At 48.9% G+C, this 21,940-nt stretch overlaps 1 protein-coding gene across 1 annotated transcript in view; it reads left to right on the forward strand.

The window, feature by feature from the left end:
* Positions 1-21,940, forward strand: part of ERI3 (ERI1 exoribonuclease family member 3) — a gene marked incomplete at its 3' end in the record, with an annotated part of 86,245 nt that overhangs the window by 33,468 nt on the left and 30,837 nt on the right. The window contains exon 5 of the mRNA XM_010086709.1: positions 10,234-10,306. Coding sequence (XP_010085011.1) covers positions 10,234-10,306 — 73 coding nt within the window. The remainder of the gene's footprint in view (positions 1-10,233; positions 10,307-21,940) is intronic.

Raw genomic sequence — 21,940 nt, forward strand, 5'->3', positions numbered from 1 at the left:
GGAGCCCACTCCCAGGTGCCTGCTCCACCGAGCAACCTTCTTTCCCATTCCCCTAGTTACTCAAGTGATTTTCCCGACTGTCACATCTGTAAATAATGTTGCTGGCGTATCTAGCTAGATGCAAAGTGGCGATGGAGGGGGGAGGGCTGGCGCTGAGGGTGGCTGTAACAGCCCCTCTCCCCGACTCATACAATATTTATGCAGGGCTGGGAGTCAGCGGCACTGACCTCCGGGTCGTGCTGTTAAACAGCTCCCGCAGCCCCTGCATCCTAATTGCTGCACTTGTCCTTTGCTCTGGAGGATTCGCTGCTCTTTCTCTCTGGCGGAGCAAATACTAATGGCAGCTTGTGCTTGGAGGTGGGGAGCAGTCTCTTTCCCACAAGGAAAAGACAAATTTGTTTCCCCTTGTGCAGATGTAATTTGCAGCTGCACGGAAACCTGTGCTCAGACCCTATTACATGACGGGCCAGGCTCCCTGCTTCTGCCAGCCTGGAGGCTATGCCAAGAGCCTGTGAAGCTGTAATTTTGGGTCATGTATCATCAGAGGCAATGGGCAAGGGGTTTACCCCATCCCACTGGCTCTTTATAGGATTTCTGTCTCCCCTTTAGTGGGGAGAAGGAAGAAGAGGCGATCACAGGAGTCAGCTGAGAGAGTAGAGCTGGGCAATGTGGTACCAGAGGGTGGCAGAGATGGTGCCAGGAAAGAAGAGGGGTTTAAACAGCGTCACAAGACAGAATGGCATATTTTCATGTAGATAAATTATCTGCTTCAGTTAGTGGGAAGAGAGGTGATGCAGAAGGCTGGAGAACCCACTATGTGGGTGAGGGGCTCCTGCCCCTCTTGCAAGCGGTACAACCATGGCTGGAGGAGAGGTTTTTCACTTGGCTGTCAGGGGCTTTCAGCTGATTCCAGTAGTTCAAGAAGGCCCAAAAGAGAAAGCTCTCTGATTGCTAGAGCTGCCATGGCTTTCCCCCATGCTGTTTGGCTGTGCTCCGTCCTGCTTGGGGCTTCACGTCGGGTGTCTTCAAGTCCGGTGACCCGACTGGCCACCCACGTCCCTTCTGCTGCCTTCCTGAGTTGGCAGGTCCCCTTTGTGACTGGAAAATTGCTGTTTAGACTGGAGACTAATGGCCTTTAAGCGACATGATTGTATTATGTTAAGCGTCTATAGGCTTTACCATTAGGCACTAAGCAGTTTATGACTCATAGCAGAGAAGCCCTTGTCCTGAAGAGTTTATACGCTAAATGGTCTGGACAGGCAGGCATGGAAGAGACAAGGTTTCCTCCTGCCTCTCGCACAGTGGGTCTAAGGAAGGACTGGGACTGGATGTGTCCTCTCAGTCTTAGAGCAGTGCCTTGCTCTAGGTCTTGCATGCCCCAGTTTCCTGGGGAGATATACTTCTTCAAGGAGAATTGTTCATTGAGAGGAGAAGCGCATTTACTTTTAACTTATTTCTATGCATTTTTTGGTTTCCAGGGGGCTTAGACACGATGCATTGTGGGTGCCTCCATTGCAGCAGATATACTCCCTTACTTAGTGTGTAATTGTAGTATCCTGCAGCAGGAGTCTGAACACTCCCTCTTAGAACAGCTAGTATGCAGAGAACCAGGCGATTACTAAATTAGTGTCTGTATGAAAGACTTCATAAGAGACCACATATGTAGAGAAGGGGCACGCTCTGTGTAAGCAGGCTCCGCTGCAGTATGAATCACAGGATGATTCATATAGAGATCTCTAATCCAGCCCCCTGCTCAAAGCAGAGCTAACTTCAAACTTAGATCAGGTTGCTCAGGGTCTTCTCCAGATGAGTTTGAATGTCTCCGGGGGAGGACATTCCCCTGGAGATTCCCCCACCAAACTGTTCCAGTGCTTTATTACCTGCACGATGAAGTGTTTTTCCTGATGACAAATTGGAAGTTCACCTGCTGCAGCCTGTGGTCATGACAGGTGACTTTCACTGAGAACATGCCTGTGTGATAGATGTACACAGTATCCAATTTTGTACACTCCTATTCCTAAGAAGCTGTATGATACTGTATTTAGTAAGCAGAGAGACTGTCACAGCAAGCTTGTGTGTAGAAATCTATTTTTAAAGGTTTTTCATAGTGTCAGGTTCCCAAGGCTGGGGGGGCAACCTCATCCTTGGAGACCTCCCAGTTTCTCTTTCCTTGGGAGCAGTGTGATGCATTTCTGATGTCAAAGGGAAGTCCACCCAGTCGTCCTCTCTGTCTGGAAGGGCTGGTGGGAGCATTTGCTCTACCCATTCACTGATTTAGAGGAATGGGGACAGAGGAGTGCAGAGCTTCTGCCTTCTGCACTCCTAACCTCAGCTGAACCGTGGAGCCAGTGAGCTCTGGTTTCCTGCACAGTAATTAAGTAGTTATTTAAAAATCAAAAGGCTCAACTCTGATCCTACTCTTATTGGCTACTTACTAACTCCAGGTAGAGTTACTCCAGATTTACTCCCACATGCATAGCAGCAGAATCAGGCCCAGTAAATAGAGCTGTGAATCTTTTTAAGAGAAGCTGTTAAGCAGTAGCACATAGATTTATTATAGCATCATGTGTGTGCAATTGTTGATGAACATCTTCTGTTGGAGGCTGAATACCTGCGGTGTTACTGCCTTGCTTTTAATGTTGAGATAGCATCTCTGCCAGCATCTAGCTGACGCACAGACAGATACCCATAAAAGGGCCAGATCTCGTGTGGTGTTAAATGCCTTCATGTTTCATTAAGGTTGATGGCAGTGGAAAGCACGCAGTGCTTTGCAGGATGAGCGAGTCACGACGAGCCACTTGTCCTGTGTGCTTTTTATGGCAGAATTATTCTCCTGTTTATACATTGCTCTGGTTGCAGTCTGGGGTAACAGCCTTTTTGCAGGCTAGCTGCTTGGGAAGCATGGGTGTTGAGATTCTCTCAAATTTCTTTGTGCCCAGCAAAAATTTAGAGGAGATCTGGCTGTTAGCATATGATGGATGGTGAGTGTTCAGACATTTCAGCCAGTGCTGCTGTGAGTTTCAAGGCTTGCAGCTTACCTTTTAAGCTTCCTAGGCAGGAATATGCCTGGTAGAGAGAGAAAGCAGCACTGGCCAGAATGGGCATCATGGAAAAAGAAAGCAAGGTCTGAAAGTGCCAGGTATTAGCCTCGCTGCTTAGCCTGGGTTTTGTGGCCTCATTACACTAATCCAATTAAAGATTGATGGGAAAAGATAACACACACTCCAGTGAAGGGGTTTGTGTGGTAACTGCTCTCCTTCCTGGGCAGCTGGAGTGGCACTGGTTATCTTGTGCATCACCACACCTCCCCGGGCTGGGCCCTGCAGACCCATGGGTGCCTCCACATGCCGTGGTGTGTGCTCTTCTCCTGCATCCTGTGTCTCTTATTACTAATGGAGCATGGATGCATTTTAGCTGCTGGTCAGCCCTCATTAATATCCAGACATGACAGGTTGACATTTGTAAAGAAGACTTGCGCTGACCTTCATGTTGTGCATCGGTGCGGTTGCCGTGCAGTGCCCTGTGCTGGATACTTCTTCCTGCACTGCCTCGGGAATGCATTTGTGTTAGCAAAGGAACAGGCTGCTCTGTAACCCTTTGCTGCTGCAAGGAACACAGGCAGTGTGTCTGGATGTCTCTGCATCCCTCTGCCCATCCCAAGGGCCGTTCTCTGCAGAGCCTCCATCCATCCCGGTGAGCAGGACTGGGGAGTGGCATTTGTGGCTCCTTGTGGAGGTTGGTATTTAGGTACTGGGACCTTAATGGAAGATAGCTTCATGCCAACAGCCATGTCCCGTCCCGTCTCCTTCCTTTTCCTGGCTCCTGTCTGGGGATGCAGCAGAAGAAAAGGCTGCGCTGCCCAGGCATCCTGAGTGCTGTCAGTCGCCTGTCTCCCCCCGGCCCACCCCATCCTGGCTTGAGGACTGCTGCAGCCCGCTCAGTGATGACATTTATTAACAGAGGGGGCTTTGAAAAAAGGCAGGCTGCTCCTGCAAAGCCTCCTTGCTGTAACTCCGTCTCCTCCTCTCACCAGCCCGTCTGAGGCAATGGCTGCTGGTGTTGAAATTCATTAGTGTTTCCTGACAGGCGATGGAGGCTTACTCTGTCTGTTCCCACTTCCCTGCTCTCATGTCCCTGCTTCACGCATGCTGATATTTAAAGCTGATGTGCAGCTTCTAGGCTTGTTGCACTGTGACAAGTTTGGGGGTGGTTGAGAGAACTGAGAGGGTGGAAGGAAAGCAAAGAGAGAGGGAGAAGGGACGTGTCTCAGGGTTTCAGACCCTCTCCAAATGTATTGTGTTTCCACAGCTACTGCTTGTGAATTTTAAGTACAGCTGTGCTGAGGTGGTTTGGCTCCCAGTGATGGGGGACAGAGAGGGATGGCACCATGAGTGTGCCCAGAGAGAGCAGGGTGCAGTCACCTGGCAAGGGCTCATCCAGTGGGAAGCAAGGATAAGTGGGCTCCTCTGGCTTCTTGGCAGGTCTGTGCAGCTGAGGAGCGTGTGAGTGGCGTGCCAGAGGTCTGGCAGGGGGTTCATCGCTCTATCCTTCACTTGGGACAGGAGCGTGAGTGGAGACTGACTCTGCTCTTGCCTCTTTATGCTGAGTGGCATGGTGACTCCAGTGCTGGGGAGGAGACATCTACCTGCCAAAGCCTTGGATAACGCAGGAAAGCTGCTTCAGTCTAACTTGAATTACTGGGATGGAGGAGTTGGGGCTGGGGGTTTTTTTTGGAGGTATGGGTCAGCATGCTTCAGTTTCTGCAGGCTGCAGCATGGCTTGGGCTGTGCTGTGTACCCAGGATGCTCTGCTTGTGTGTGGGTGCTGTGGCATCTCGCCGTTGGAGCCCTCCTGGCCAGGCATGATGGTTTTGGCAAAACCCAGACAGGCTTTCTGCACCTCCGTGAGATGCTCCCGCAGTCTTAGCACTTTGGAGCAGGCTCTTGCCCCTTTGCGTCCCCAGGCCATTGAACCCTCCTGGCTGGGACCTGCTATTTTAACCAAGTATGGATCAACTTAAGGCTGCTTCTTTGGGAGGGTGTGGGTTTACCTAAACTGCTTTAAATTCCTAGGTTGGCTCCAGCTCCCATGAGGTTCAGTGCAGACAGATGGTGGCTTTGCCTGTCATAGTGCTGTTTCTCTGCTAAAATATCTCAGGTGCCTTAGGACACGATGTTATTCTCTCACTAGCTTGCTTTCTTAGAGGGTTTCCAAGCTTTCCTCTCGGCCTGGCAGACATCCCACCCTACATCAAAACAGAGCAGCACCTCTGCACCGCATGGTCCAGAGTGACCCCTCAACCAGCCTTGCTTTGATCTAGGGTGTCAGGCTGAGATGACTTGACAGCTTCTCTATTTGGCTCTCACCTTGTTGCTGTTGTGTGCTGCAGCACCCAAGCAGTTTCCTTCAGGCTTTCCAGCCCTCCTTCAGCAAGAAGTTTCCAGGGCAGGAGCCTGCCTGCCTTCTCCTTTGCAGCCTGGTGCAGTGAGGTTGGCTGGGACACAATTAAAATGTTCTTCATCTCTTACAACTCAAGGTCTCCAGGGCATGGATTTTTTTGGAAGACTGAGACCAGGTCTATAAAAACCAAGGTTTAATGTCCCTTTATCTTTCCCATAGAGGGACTTGTTCTTTTAACTGGCTCAATATCAACACACCCAGTGTGTAGAAAGTGGCCCAATTTCTTTGTCTCCTGACATCCTGAACCCAGAAGCAGATGGACGTTAACCAGCTCTGATTAGTTGGGAGAATCAAGCATTAATTTTTTATACGCCAGGACCACCTGAGTGACGGAAATCAATTACGGCTGCCCGTCCCCTTTCCATATTAATGTGGTGTCTCCGAGCAGAGACGGAGGAACCTGTTGAAATGAGAAACCCCTATTTCTTAGTTTGACCCCCTAGATAATTAGGGTTAAGTTGATATGCTATCGCACTGGTGACACATTTTATCTGCCTCTGTTTGTACAAGAGGATACAATAGTGGAGGAAGGACCAATTTGTGCCCTGCTCTAGCTAACCAGACCGAGATAAAAGGTGTCACTAGTACGATAACGTTCTTGCCTCATGCTCCTTTATTGTTGCTCAATTTGCCTTTTTTTTTTTTTAAATCCTGTTCTTTTTCTTTCAATACCCTTGGTCATATTTTAACTCCATGCCATCGCATAATGACGCCCTGCTAAATGTGTGTGGAGATAGGCAACTCTGGCTGACAGCCTTCCCTGATAACCGAATTCCAGCCCATCCATCACCAGGCTGCTCTCCTTAACTTAAGGAAAGTGATAACTAAAGCAAGGCCGTTTATCACGGCTGAGCTGTGCGCTTCTTGCCGCCTTGGAGAGAGCCAGCTTCAACAGGAGAAATGCAGCCATGTCACCTCACCTCCTATTTGCATCCCGTTCATCTCCAGGCCCCGTTTACCCTGGAGAGTGGAGGAGCAGGGCTGGATGGAAATTAGAGCCTGGGGTGAGGAAAGCCCTCTGAAAATGGTGCGGAGCTGCCACTGCTGACCACAGTCCAAGGAGGACTTGTATTTGCTTGGCTGGCGGAAGGGAGTGTGCTACCCAATGTCACTTAATCTTCTGCCCAAAGGTGACCTGCATTTTGGGAGCAGGCAGGGGTTGTGCACTCCCATCTCTGCTGCTGGGGATACAGACTTTACCAGAGCTGCATCGGAGGCTGGAAAATCCCACAGCCATTTTTAAGTTTCTCTCCGTCAAGTGCAGTTGTACTTGAAGCCACAGTGTTTGGCTGATGGGGTGGTTTTGAGAGCCAGCTTCCTTCCTAAGAAGCGACAGCTTCAGTGTCTGGGGAGGCAGTAAGACCTCATTCGAAAGCTGGAAGGATCATGGAATGTTGAAAGCAGTGAAATGTACCATCATTTTTCCTTTACGTGAGGAAGGGCCAAATCCTGAGCTCTTTGCTTGAGCAAAGCTGCCCCCAGTGAGCAGGGCTGACTCTTGCAAGAGCAAGAGCCTGTACTGAGCATGGGAGCGCATTTACCAAATGAGCTGCTCAAGTGAACGATGGCCCTGATAAATAGAGATACTTCCTCACAGGCCCTGGCGCTTCTATTCCCCAGGAGAGCCACAGATGTACCTGGTTCACTCCAACCTGGAGAAGATGCTGGAGAAACTCCTGTCTGGTCACCAGGCTGAGGACTGGGGGGACCCTGCAGGTGACGAGCTTGGAGCTGGGGAAAAGACATTGCAGGGGTGTGTTCCTTCCTGTAGCTGCTGGGGACCTGGCTTCTGCGCCATGAGAGACCCTGGTTCCCTGCGCTGGGAGCGCTGTGTACCCAGACCAGACCCATATGGCGATGCTTTGCTGAACGCAAGCACATGGAATGGCTGTGTCCTGCTGGCCTGGAGCCACCGGGCCTGCGTCTTCCAGCTTGGGAAGTAAACTGATGCTTTGGTCTGTGCTGCTGACAGCCCACCCAGGTTCTAGCATGAACATAGGTCTTCTAGTGCTTGAAAAACTTAAAGGCTCTCTGGTGCTAACATGAAATGAGGGGAGCACAAGTGTGGAGGGGGATGGGGAATGTCCTTAGGTCACACAGCTTCACAGGCTGTTTCTGGGTTGTTACTTGTTTGCAAAAATGAGTCATTTATTTAGTTGACATATTTATTTGGAGCATTTATTTTCTCCAATTAAAAACCCAGTGTCCAGCGCCCAGGGCGTACTGCCATCAGTCTCGGGGTGGAAGTAGAACTAGACTGTCCAGTTTACTGGGCCTTTTGGTCCCACAGGGATGGAAATGCTTTGGATGCCATTCATTGCACTGAGTGGTTAGCTGTCAATTCCTGTGGCTAACAAGAACAATGCTATACTCACTGCTTCTGGGCCCTATCCAAATGTTAGGTGAATTGATAGTTATTTCTCTAACTGGAGCTAGGCTGAGACCTGTATTAATGAAAACCTCTTGGGCTGGGAGGAGAAACTCATCTTTTAGTAATGTACCTTTTGCTAACTGCTGTCATCATCCTCTCTAGCTAAATGTGAGCAATGTAAGAGAGGTTGAGCTGATCACATATCTGTAATTAAGACCGGTCATTTGTTTTAGATGGTTCTTTTTCTTGTGTTCTTTTTTGATTTGGGCACCAGTAGAAAGCAGCTTTCCTGGAGAAAGAGGTTTCTTAGCATCCCGGTTGGGGCTGATCAGGTCTGTTCAGCTACGGAATGTCATGGACATATGTGTAATGGCTGTAAAATGCATGGATCAGGCTGCTATTTATGTGACGGCTCTGCAATTGCGAGGAGTGACTCCAGGTGGTTTATTTCAGTGCGATGGTGCTAGCATCAGATGAGCCGTGCCCAGAGATGAGACTGTGCTGTCAAGTCACATTGCTTACCCTGCAAATCGCCATAGTCCTGCTACTTGGAAGCTCGTTCTTTTGACAGGCTTCCTCCTTTCAAAGAGATTCCTCCGGACCTCTTTGTTCAAATGTGTTTGTATGACTTAAATTATTGTTTCTAAATGATTACACGTGCATCTTTTCAGGACCAGGCATTTGGTTTTGTCACAGAGAGTCTATTCCTTTCTTAGCCTAAGCAGGTCTCACAAAGTCAGTACCCTGGGGGGTATGTGCGGGCTCTGTTGGCCATGTATTCCCAGAAGGTTTCCCTTGGATATATTTGCCAGCTCCCTTCCTTTTCTTCCCATAGAATGGAGGCAGCAGTGAGACCAAACCCCTCTGGTACTGCCCTACCCTGGGTCTCACATTATCTGCAAGCGCATTATTTGTTTCCCTCTTTCAGCTCCTTATTGAGAAATTGTTTGTAGGACTGAAGAGATGCTGCCCTGTTCCCCAGGGGGTCTGGAGCTGGGCTGTGCACTCAGGTACTGCATGGGGTGCTGATGGTGCACCCCAGCTGAAGGCGGTGTGTCTAGCTTGTATCCACATCTGACCAGAGCTTGTTCCTGAATTTTCGCCTTGAATCTGATGTCCAGTCTGGATTAAAAAACTATGGAGAGTGGGAGAAGGCTCTGCCCTGGACGTGGTCTGTGTTGGGATGTTTGAGCAGCTGATGCTGGCACTCGCAGCTCTTCCCTCCTCCCCTACAACCTCCCCTGACAGGCCCCAGATGCCCAAGGAAGTTGTGAAATTCCCCACCCCCCTCTGTTTGCAAAAGCCAATTTCTGGGGTTGTGGCTTTTAACATGCACAAACTGCTCTAATTTAGTCATTTATTTAGTTGACATATTTATTTGGGATGTTCCTTTGCTTCAGTTAAAGATACTGTGACCAGTGCCCCAGGCGTGCTGAGCAGTATGTGAATGAACAAGATCCATCAATTACTCTTGATCAGATCAAACTGGCCGGGGAAAACTCACATAACTCATCTCCCCACACAGGCTTGGCTGGAGCCGCATGGCTTTGCGACTCAGCCTTCCCCATCTGAGGGGCACGTTGTAGCTCCCCTGCAAACACACTGGGGTTGGCACAGTGTGGGAGGAACAGCTTTCCAAATCCTGGGGTCCTGCTGTCTCTTCAGGGAACCCACCTCCCTTACTGCTGCCGTTTTGTTTTGTGAGCCCTATTCCAGCAGCTTGCTGTAGGCAGGGAGAGGTTAAATACACATGCTCACAGCTCTGGCTGATGATGCTCAAACCTGTAGCGAGACAGTGTGCAGCACCTTGCGTCTTTAGAGTTGTGACTGCTCTCTTCTTTTAAGCACCTGCTTGGAAAACAGCCTTTGCTTTCTTAGCCCTAAAAAGTTGGTCCTGCAGCATTACTACCCAAAAAATGAATGACTTGGTGCCTCCTTCCCTCCCTCATGTCTCATTCGGTGTTTTAGGCCAAATGGAAAAGCACCAGGGCATGACAGGTGAATTGTCAGCCCTCCCGTGTGCCCTGCAAGCTGCTGGTTAAGCAGGATGGTTTTGCAGGGATTTGTGATGAGTTCACTTAGCTAAGCACAGCCCGGATGCTCCAGTCGGGGTTGGCCCCTGTGGAAAAGAGCTGCCTGCTGCACTTGCACACAGCTCCTGTTCGCAATGTTCTGTCTGAAAGCTGTCAGCAGCCTGGATGTGACTAGATGTATACAAGTCTTCAGCCAAGCTGTGCTCTCGTGAGATTTTTTTGCTAAGAGCTACAGTCCTTCTGATGTGCAGCATATTACAGGAGACTTGAGGGTCTCTTCCATCTCAGAACGAAATGCACTTAAGAAAACAGAGTTTGTGTTGTCAGGACACTGATTGAATCAAACCTGCTCTCTCTTCTCTCTTACAGGTTACCAGGACAGTGCCAGTACTTAGGGCTGCCGGTTGCTGATTACTTCAAACAGTGGATTAATCTGAAAAAGGTACTTTTGTGCAAACTGCCATGGTCCCTGTCTCCCTCTCTCCCCCCTCCCCTTGTCCTTCTCCTCTCCTCTTTAAGGAGGTGTCTAATAACTACTGCTGTTTTGCATTGAAATGAGTTATTTTCTCAGAAGCTGGGCTGAACGAGTCCTCCGGCTCCCTATTGTATCTCCTCTAATAGAGTCTTACTGTACTTGATGGGATGTGTTCTGCAGCTGGGGAGAATCCCATTGTGGCAGGCACAGTGCAGTGTCTGCATAATAGCGGGACACTGTGAGGCCCCTCTTCAGCGAAGGTTGTGTTGGCCCCAGTGTTGCTGACTCTGTTTTGGTTTGCAACCATGTAAGGCTCCTTGGAGCTTAGTTCCCTTCAGATTGAATTACGGTTGATAAACACGTGGAAATATTCCCAAATAAAAATCGGTATTTCCCTTTGCGCTGTTGAGAAGAGGAGCTGTCTCAGCAGCACGTCCATCTAAGAAATCAGTGGTCACTTTGCAAAGCAAATACCTTGGACTTTACTGTCTGGTGCCTTGTGTTGCTCCGTGCCTTCTCTGGGTGGTTAAAGAGCAGCCTGCTGTGCATCCACAGGGCCTCCTGGCACAGCTGCTCCATCTGCACAGAAAAATGTGGTGATGCTGTAAGCTACAAATCAAAGTGGGAAGAAAAGAAGTGTGATCACAAGCAGTGGCAGGGTGAAGGGGGGAGGATGGGGTCTGTGCCCAAGAGAAACTGGTGTGGCTCTCCTGCTTAAACCTTCGGATGAGTACGATTCCCTTCCCCCATCCAATTTAATGTTTTATTTGGATTTCTGTGCCTTTTCCTCATAATTAGGGGTCTCGGTAAGTGGAATTTGCTTGTAAACAGCTCATTGTACTTGTGGGCTTTTCTTTTGTTCTTTTATTTATTTATTGTTTTAAATGGAAGCATGAGTGACAGGCTGAGTGGCCACAGAAGGACAATTTGCATGATCTGTTCCGTCAAATAGGGTAGAACATGAACTTAACAAGGGATGCTGGCAGCACATTCCAGGCTGAACTTGTCAAAGAGTCTTGTATTTCCCCGCTGTCAGAGCAAATCTTTTGGCTGATTGCTGGTCCTTGGTAAATGAAATCTGAAAGCACATTGGGGCATTCTGCAGTTCAGTGACCATTAATGATCGCCATTTGAAGTTCACTAAACTTCCGGTGAATGGATAGCAGCTATATAACCAGCAGGTTGATGGCTGCAGAATAATAATATTTAAAAAAAAAAAAAAATCCCTGTGTTCTGTGATGTTTGCTAAGAAGTAGGTTGATCCAGCCATGCTCCTCCTCTGGGCCTCAGGATGAATAACTTAGGGCTCTTTCCCGTAGTTCGAGGCTCCTAGGAGCTGGGATTTATCATAATGTGGACATCCAGGCAAGTGGCTGTTCTTCAAGATGGGCGTTCATGTATTGGGCGTTCATTCACCAAGTACTGCGATACTGAGTTGAGGGCTGGTGAGCATCCATGAAGTACCAAGCACAGGGCTAATGGCAGGAAGAGGAGGAAAGCTCTCCCCTGCCAGCTCTCTGGAGGGGTCCCAGGCTGAGCATGTGGGATGGGGGCGTGTGGGTCGGAACCTGTGTCTTCTTGTCCCCTCTCTGCAGGTGTGTTGCTCAGAAAGTAAGACTCCAGTCTCCTTCAGATCATGCATGGAGGGGATGTGTGTCAGAAATGTTCTTGCTTCAACCCCTCTAATCCCTTAAACATCTGGAGTTTTTCTGACTCTCTAAAATCTGATGCCCTGTGACAAATAAGGACAGATATCTATCCCACCATAGCTCAGGTGCCCCCTTTTCCCCTCCCTCTGACACATCCCTGACTTAGAAATCCCTCCTAGGCTGAGTCTGGCTCTCACCAGATCGATGAAGTGAAGGTGTTGGGGAGGGGGTGGTGTGAAACTACTGATTTCTAGGTCATGGATAATGCAGAGACTTGGATGTTTCAGCTGTCAGGAAAACGGTTCATATGAGCGTAAATGGCACGTATGACTGAGAGCAGTTTTGTGCAGGATGGCCCCACCTGCATCTGCCATCTGTCCTTTGGGTCTCCGCTTGTGAGCAGCGATACCAAGAGGAGTCTACTGAGTTAGGGAACTGCTGCTGCAAATACAAAGCAATACGAAAGAGTGGGATTACTTATGGAAGGGTGTGTATATGGAGCAGACATGTTTGTGTACCTGCAGGTAGTGCGGTAGCAACAAAATATGTTCCAGATGCCTTCTGCCCATGCACACACAGCTTCAGCTCCTCTTTGTCTCTGTTCTGTATTGTCTGAAGAAACAGTCCTTGTCTGTGCTGCCTCTGCATGAGATGCTCCACGCTCGGCAGTCCCTCTTCCCAAAGTGGTGAGACAGTCATTCCCAGGGCTCATTCTCCAATAAACTCCTTCCCTTGTCACTTGTGTGCTGCAGGAGCAGTTGAGGTGAGCACCCTGTGCCTCCAGGCCTCTTTCAGAATATCTGAGACTTGCCTCTTGAGCAAGCTGAAGATGGGAATCGGCCCCCGCTAGCTGCCACGCTTGTGTTGCCCCAGGAAACCCTTTTGGATTGATCTGGCTGTGCAGGTGGTGGTGAGCTCCACACCTGACTGCTGCAATGGTGGCCACAGTGTCTTGGGATCTGTGAAAAAGTCTTCTGTGGAGGACAAAAGGAGAAAAGCTGCCTGTGCACTTGACCGCGTTTGCTGAAGTTTTACCTTGCACTATGCCCCTGCTCCCGCCTGTTAATGCATCCCTTCCGTCAAGCCTGATCAGTGTTTGCTGACATTTTTAATGTCACTGAGCGATCTTGTATCTCTGGTGAACTGTCAGTGTAGAGCTGACTCGGGGCAGAGAGTTTATCATGTTCTTCACTTCGATTAGCTCAACCTTGTGGGAGGGCAGCAGAAAGCAGAGGAGGCTTTCTTTGAATGCTGCAACATTTCAGATATCCCCCTAAACCATCTCGATAGGGAGCCACCATCCTGGCTGCCAGTTCTCCTTATTTACCTGTCACGTCGATGCACAGAGGCCCCCTGGGTTAGGACTAAGGTGCAGAACCTGAGCGGCATCATTGGAGCTGGATGCTCAGGATGTCAGGGGCACCAGTGGAGGAATACGTGCAGAAAGCAGGAGGTTGTGGGTCGAGTTTTATGTGAAAAGGAAAGCTGCTGAAGCTAACAAGCTCCAACCATGCTGCTGCCCTGAGAGTATCCTCAGGTAGCCTGGATAAATTCACTAGTGCTTATTCTAACACAAGGATCAGCTCCCGTTCATGCTCTCTTTGCTCTTTCAGGAGCCTCTGTGGTTTATCATTCCAGGTCTCGCTTGAGTTAATGCTGTGGTCAGTCCCGTGGTGGATCCTCACTCTGCGGGTATGGAGCCAACGCTGTGTTAGGCTGAAGATACAGTTCCTGCCATCACAGGGTGGCCGGGAGCCTGGGAACAGGAAACAAGGGGCAGGCAGCAGGAGTGCCAGCACTGTGGGGCTGGGAGCACATCACAGAGGGGAGACTGGTCTGATGGAGGGAGGAGGTGGAAGAAGCTAGATTCTCTTACAATTAGCATGTGCAAGAAAAACATTAGAAGGATAATGAGGTTGTCAAAATGGCCAGGCCAATGTTCTAACCCAGATCCTTTCTGTGCCAGAGGCCAGTAGCCGATGCTTGCAGGTGTAACAAGGAGAGCATGACTCCAGTCAGCTTTCTCTGGTTCCCAGCTGTTGTCTGTTCAAGGATTGAGAGCTGGTGGCTGCCTCTGGACCACTGTGTCTAGCACCCACTGGTTTTACTACATCCATCTACCAGAAACTTGTACATCCTTTTCTGACTCTGCTCATGCCTTCAGTTTCTACAGCATCCTGCAGCAATAAGTTTTGCTGTTTAATTAGGCATTAATTGTACTCTGTTTGTTCATATATTGTATGAAGATACAGGTCCATTTTCTTATGCCTAGGTCTTGCATTGTGTGAAGGAGCAAATAAGCATTTCCAGTTCTTCTCCCTTATGTTATTCTTGACTTGAGACCTCTGCCATACTCTTGCTTCATTGTGTCTCTTCCAGTGCGGCGTAACTTGTTGGAGGGTTGGCACTAAGGCACTTGTGGGCTCTGTGACTCTAGAACTGGATTGTGGAAGCTGTTTTTAACACTGCATACACTATCCTGATCTTCCATTTCTTCTCTGGATGTTTGTGGTTAAAAGATGAGTATCTTAAAAGGTTTTATGTAACCACTAAAGCTTTGTTTTATTCCTTGTTTTTCAAATGATATTTTATTAATTTTTTTTAAAAATTCAAATCTTCATACCCATCACAGAGCTGCCCCTTTCTCAGGACAGCTGTCCTGGCATGTTTGACCATCTTTGATTTCTGTTCACAGAGGGCAGCATGTCTTTAGATACATTAAAAGTGATAGAAAACTGGTCCTAGTTTGACATTCTCCTGAAGTCCAGGAGAGGTTTTCTGCAAGGGTTGGAATGATGTGTGTGGAGAAACACAACTTTTCTTCTCTGGGCATCACAGAACAGAGCTGATGGAGCCTTGGGGAGCGCAGCGTGGCCGTGCTGGGGGGACACGGCTGTGTGCAGGGCTGGCCTTTTCCGGGCCCAGCCTGTACTGATCTGAAGATACTCCTAGTTGGAAGCAACCTGTTAATACACGTGCACAAATGTTTTAAGGTCACCTACTCACATTGTGAAATCTGACAGAGGAAGCATGTAATAGGACACTTTTGTTAATATTTGGCAACAAGAAATAAACACATGTTAAACAAACAAAGATTTGCTAACAGCTTTTTGTCTCTCCTGAATTAACAATTCCTTCTGCCTCTGGGGTGGGAGGAGGAGCTCTAAGGGCTTCTCAGGCGCTTGGTGCTGAACTGACTTTAGTGCTTTGGATGAATAATGTTGAAATGGGTGCAACTGAGAAATGGTTTATTTTTTGGCCCATATGCCTGGAAGTTGCTTTCGTGAGGTCTAGCTTCTTGAGGACTTACTGTGATTGTTATCAATTGCCAGTTTATTGAGTTAGTGGCTATAGGGCATATCAAATGCCTAGTAAGGTCAGAAATGACAGAGGAGGGCTCCTCAGGCAGAGTGCTTCATGGCCAAAGCATCAAGCACATGGATAGATGTTGCCACATAACTGCAAAGAGCTGCTTGTATACCCACAGTGCTCAGTGCTTTGCTGGTGTGCAGCATGGGTGAGTGCTCTGAGACCCTGTCACACCTTCCTTCACTGGGAGCTGTTGCCCTTGACTGTGGAGTTCTTGGTTTTGGAAAGTCTCTCTCAGAAGGCAGGAACAGGAGAAGTGAAAGGAAACAAAAGGGGAAGTGAGACTCCAGAATTAAGGGCACTAAGAGCGTGTTTTCCATGCAATGGCATTGGTTCATAGTTGGAAGTAAATGGAAGAAATGCTTTTAACAGCAAGATGACCATGTTCAATAGAAACTTATTTGCAGGAAGGCAGAGGATGGCATACAGCTGAGCAAGAGGTTTGTTCTTACAATGCAGTTTTCTGATAAAGTGGTGGCTTTCAGTTGGCATTTTGCGTAGCTGGTTTACAGGAGTTTTAAAAGAGCTGGCTGAGAAGCCCCGGACTGTTAATAAGTCTTTGAACATGGAGGAAGTTCTAGAGGACTGGAAGAAAGCTAATGTTGTACCAGTAATTTAGAAGGGCAAATGGGATGACCGATGAAGTAATTATAGCCCTATCAGCTTGACATTAATTCTGGGCAAAGTAATGAAAAGCCAGATATCATAGTTGATTAATAAAGAATGAAAAGAGGGTAATATAATGCCAATCAATGTGGATTTATGGAAACTAGATTTTTTCAAACTAACTTGATTTTTTTTTTATGAGACTACACGTTTGGTTGATAAAGGTAACCACGTCAATGTAATATACTTCTGGAAACCATTTGACTTGGTACCTTATGACATTTTGATTAAGAAACAAGAGTGATACAAAATCAACATGGCACACATTACATTGATTAAGAATGAGCAAACTGACAGCTCCTAGCATTTAATTGTAAATGGGTAATCATCATGGAGTGCATGTCTTCCTATTGGGGTCCCACAGGGATCTATTTCTCAGACCTCGTATATTTAACACTTTTATCAATGCCCTGAAAGAAAACATAAAAATCATTTTCGATAAAGTGTGCAGATATTGCATCCAGGTGGTGGCTGCTGTTGGGTTTATAAACAGGCAGTGGTGAGTAGGAGTGGAGGATCATCTCTTTCTTTGGGACTGGTTTGACTGGTATGGGATGCTGGGATTCTGTAAACTTGAAGACTGGATGAGAACTGCAAGACCCGTGGGAACACTCACCGTGTGGTAAAGACCCTGGGAGCCATTTAGGGTACCGGAGAAGAGGGTAGGGGAGACTTGGCTGTAGTCCCTGAGTATCTAAAGGGAGAGCCAAAACGTGGCAAGAGGCTCCTTCAGCCCAGAAGACAAAAGCATAAGCGGTTCCAGTGCCTGGAAGCCAAAGCTAGGTAATTCAGGTGCAGATTTTTACCGTGAGGGTAATTAGCCATTGGAACAACTTACTGAGGGCTGTGGCGGATTCTCCAGCTCAAGAGGGAAGATTTTTTCCTAAAAAGATCAGCTCTGGTTCAAACAGGAATTAATTTGGGGCAGCCTCGTGGCCCTGTGCAGTTCAGGCCAGCCAATCGTGGTGGTTTCTCCTGCCGTGATAATCTTCGACTGTCTGACTCGGCGTAGCTCCAGCTGCTCCATTCCCTTGCTGTGAGAGCACCCTGGAAAGCTCCTGACTTGGAGGACCACAGATGGCATGAATGCCACGAGGCTGGGGATGGAGGGGACAGCATCCCGGGAGCGCGGCACTTCTGGCACGGGCAGGGGAACCCTCCTGCTCCGGGGGCTGGAGCACGCAGCCATCCACAACTTCTCCTTTAAATCTGTCGTGCAGCTGTCTGTACTCTGAAATTTCTTTCACTCTCTCCCTCGCCTTGTTAACATGTGTTGCCTTTGGGGTAATCAGGGAAAAAATATTATGTCCTTTTACAATTACCGGGTTTTGGAATATTAAAATGTCTCTCTGCATCGGCAGTGTTATTTTGATTGGTATTCTAACCTTTGACTAGCCCATAAAGCGAGCCGCTCTTCAAGCCAATATTGCAGGACTGAAATTTAATTCCGAAATGATTCCAGATAATAGGGAGACAGATAATATATGCATGAAGGATATTATGTTTGGACTAAATGCAGCAGGGCCAGGGCTTGGGAGTTGAATAATAGCCCAGAGTGAGTTATAATCTGTGGGACAGAAATACCTTACTGTCAGGGCCAGGAGAGGAACTCTTAAATCAAAGACAGGGAGACAAGGAGGGAGTCGAGGATAGTCATCTCAAAGGGAAAGGGCATCCAGGAGAGGCCTTAAAGGAGCAGCCCTCTCTGTCCTGCTGCAGAGGGACCTGTCCTCCTTTTCTTATTTAACAAGGAATGCTGAGTGAAAACGCATTACCTAGGAAGACCAACACATGAGGGGGTTGTGCTGGGAAGACAGGGTAAGAGCCTGCATGTCTTGGCAGTCTTTTCCCTTTCCTCCTCCTGGACTCATTAGAAGGGGACACAGGATGGGTCGATGCATCGGACTTCTTTGCCTCAGTTTCCCCAGAGGCTATAACCACGTGGACGGAGGGATTGCTGATGTGGTGGGTTTGCAATATGTGCTAAGGTAGGGTGCTCTTGTAATGCAGAGTAACCATCAGGGCTGGGTGTAGTATCCCCTTTCGCATGAAAGGAAGGAAGCAGAGGCACAGCATGTAGGCTGCATGGCCAGTGGTTGCTGTTCGGAGCTCTGCCCTCCACCTTCTCAGCCCGGGACTCACTGGCAGGCAGGGTTCTCTCCCTCCCTCAAAGCTGCTGCCCAGGCTGGTGATACAGAGTAGGAGCAGAGCACCTAGTGTGACAGCCAAGGTACAAATTCAGTACCTTTTAAATACTGGAGGCTTTAAGAAGCAACACTGCACTCTGAGCTCTCTGCCCCAGGGAAGGAAACTTGGGGTTTTTGTTATTTGCTCCTCTGCAAGTGGTGCTTTGTGCTTTGCCGGCAGCTTCTGAGCGTGGTGCAGCCGTCAGCGGGGTTCTTCTCGTTCTCCAGTGGCTCACTCTATAACTTTAACCTGCTGGGCAAGGCATTGAGAGTTTTTCTCTAGCTAACTTTGCAGAGCATTGCGGAGTACCCATGCTGCTAGCTGTCCCGGGAGGAGGGGAGCTGAGCAAGCAGAGATGGAGAATGATCTCTGCAGCTGTGGTGACACAAACCCATGTCGATATAACAGGCTTTGGCTCAGTGGCACGAGCTTATAGTTTCAAAGTAATGATCCCAGCCCTGCATTTAATTTCCTTTTCTTGCAGTCTCAGGAGCTGGTCTTGCTACAGCTGAGAGGGGCTCTAGATGCAGTCTAGAGGCTTCACTGGTTTTGGATGACTTGAGCGGTAACATACATGCCCATCTCAGGAGGGCAGGAAAGAGCAGTGTCCTTCTTTGCCTAAATCAAATGGGTTTGTGGTTTCCCTGTCTTTTTTTGGTGTTTTTTTTATTGCATCCTAAAAGCACAGGAGCAATTTTCAGTAGAGCATGCATCTGTACGAACTGTTCTGGGAGCATGTGATCCTCAGAGAGTTAGTATAAGTTCTTGGTCTTGGTTCACCAGAAAGTAGCTAAGTTTCCTGGCTTGCAAAATAGCAGATTAGTTTAGTAATTCCTTCTGGCCATGAAATCCACAACTGTGTGAAAAAGCACCCTTCTCGCTGCCAGACTCATGCCAAGCAGAAGGTTGTGGGCTGGGCATAGGGAGCCAGTTCCTCTCTCACTGCAGGTTATACTCTGCTGGGTGGGTAAAGACAGCCTCTGACAAGATCTTGTTACATGGAAGCCGTTTAGAGTTACTCCAGTGCAAAGGGGACATGTCAGTATGTCGGTCCTATTAAGAAGCAGCTTTTCCTTCCTTCTCGTAGCTATCTGCGTGAGCTTTGGCATGTGTTCATCTCACGGCATCTCACACACCAATTAACTTCTTTACCATAGGGGCTTCTACACTCTCTTTTGCTAATGCATATTAAAATTATGCTGGGTACATGTTAAAATCTCACCTCTTTTCCTAGGGAAGGTGTTTTGGAGCCTAGTTTTAGGCTTTGGGGCAAACCGGTTTTGCATACTACGCTCCAGGAGGACCTGGCACAGGTGGAGAAGGCTCAGAAGAGAACAGAAGAAGAGTCAGAGCTGGAAGATGTGATCTCCAGGGGAAGACTGAGGCACCTGGGATGTTCAGCTTAGAGAAGACTAAGCAGAAATCATTTTTGGAGGAGTTAAAGTGCTCAGAGGAAGGGAAAAGGTTATTCTGGGTGGTTGTGGTGGACAGCTCTTGGTCATGTCCTTACCTGCTGGAAGGACATCAGTCAACAGTCTGTGGGTGAGGGCAGGGATGTGGGACCTTTAACCCTTGAGATTTTCAGAGTTTAGAAGAATATGGTGGGGATGGTGTGGGTGGAGCTGGTCCTGCCTTGAAGCAGACTGTCTGGGTCGTCACTTGTCCCTTCGTGCCCTGTTTGCTGTGACACTTCCTGCGCCCTTGCACTTGGACACAGGCTGTCTGCTTTCCCTGGGACACGTTGCTGAAACTTGGAGAAGCTGAGCAGGGAAAGAAGGGGTGGTTGCCTTGGGTGCCATGTACAGTCTCCACTCCTCTCCTCATGCCACCTGTGCAGATCAAGATGTTTGTACTGGGGAAATCCCAAGGCAGCCTTTATTATTTGTCAGCATCTTCAGCTCCAGCAAGGACCAGGGCCTCCTGGTGCCACGTGTGGTACAGAGAGCTCTTGGTTAAGGCAAGAAGGTGATGATTCAGGAGAAACTGGGGAAAACAATTATCGTGCTTGGCCCCACACAGTCTGCAGGTACTGGACAAAGCAGAGAGTAGACTTTGTTGCTTTTGTGCTTTTTTTAACCAGTGCAAAAGCTTTGTCTTCTAGATGAGATTGTAAGCAATGGTTTGCTGAGTGCATGGCAATCATTGCTTTACTGAAAGCATCCTTGTCTATGCAAGTGGTTGGAGGCAGGTTGGCATTTGTGGTTCTTCCACATGCATGTCACTGTAGCCTGCAGGTGAAAGGCGGAGAGGCAGCTGCTGAGCCCTCGCGTGCTGCTCTCCCTGCTGAGTGCCATATTGCTCGGCTGCACCTCATTGTGCCTGCGCTCCCCTTGCTGGGGGACTTGAACATCTGTGCCCTGCACCGCGGAGCCTCCTGGTTCCCATCTGGCCGTGTGTGCGCTGCTGCTGAGGTTAAACGTACCGCTCAGACCTTCACACCACGAGTCTGGTTTCTGCTTGCAGGTTGAGGAAGGAACCACACCAGGTCTCCTGGTCCTGCCTGTTTATGGGGCAGTGTGCTCTAGGTGCCAAGGACAAAGCTTTGGAAAGAGCATTTGAAAGCAAGCAAAATATGAATAGAAGCAGAATGATATCTAAGCAACTTGTGCCTTTGAGATTGCAAAAAGATTTCTTATCGAGGTTATGCAGGCTGTAGTGGCCTGATGGTCCCCACGGTGAGGTCTGGACAGGCAGGGGGTTGCTGCAGGGCTGGTCGTGGTGTGACTGGGACCTGTCAGCTGGATGCTCGCTGTAGCTGGGTGTGTAATAGTGTGTACAGCATGGCTCCAGCATGGCTGTGTGTGTGTGCCACACACTTCCATCCAGACTTGCCCTGTAATGTGCCCTTGGTATGGCACCCCAGGAGCAAACCAGGGAGGCCATAAGGATAGTCAGAATTAGGCCCTCGGTCTCCCAGCAAGCGGTTGTCTGTCTGGCACAGGGCTGGTGTTTACCTGCAGGCAGGACTGTGGCTGTGGCTGTGGAGCACCAGTGCCACTGATGGAAACTGAGGGCCTTGCTGTCAGGTGCCTGCTTACGTGAAGCTGTGGGACAGCCTGTGTTTTCCGATGTCTTGCGTGTCCTGCAGTCAGCTGGAGAGACTGGAGCCTTTTGCGTGCCCTGGTATTGCAAGAGGCAAGCCTGACCCCAGGCCTGACACATCTCCCTGCAGTCAATACCAGAGCAAGGCAAGAGGAGAAGGGATTAGAGGCAGGGCATGTTTTACAATAATCCTGCAACGTGTGCTGCATTCCAGGCCAGGAGGAGCTGGGAGGCAAGGGCGCAATGTGTGAAAGATGGCCTTTCCCAGAGTCCTGTGGGTCAGGCGAGGGGCAGAGCATCCCTGCATCCCAGCCCTTCAGATGGAGCTGTACGTGGGTACCAGCACAGCTGCCTAGTTCCTGGGAAAGGAGCTGTGTCCTCTTTTCTCTGCATTTAAAAGGCCAGAGCTCCATGTAGAAGCATGAAAACAGCCCTGTGTAGTTCTCTGGGGAGGGATGCGGGCCTAATCAGATTTTCCAGCCTTGGGGATTAAAACATTAACTGGTTTAGTCCTCATTGTTCTACCGAAACAGCATGGCTTCAGGAGGGAGAGTGACTGCCTGCCACCTCCACCAGCAGCAGCAGGCTGGTTTATGGTAAGAACTGGCTTGCCACTAAGTGGAAGGAGGTTTTTTTGTATGAGATGTTCCTGGTGCCCTGTGCTGAGCGTGATGCACTATCCTGCTGA

Source organism: Pterocles gutturalis, unplaced genomic scaffold, assembly GCF_000699245.1.
Source record: "Pterocles gutturalis isolate BGI_N339 unplaced genomic scaffold, ASM69924v1 scaffold16961, whole genome shotgun sequence".
In the NCBI taxonomy this organism is placed as follows: domain Eukaryota; kingdom Metazoa; phylum Chordata; class Aves; order Pterocliformes; family Pteroclidae; genus Pterocles; species Pterocles gutturalis.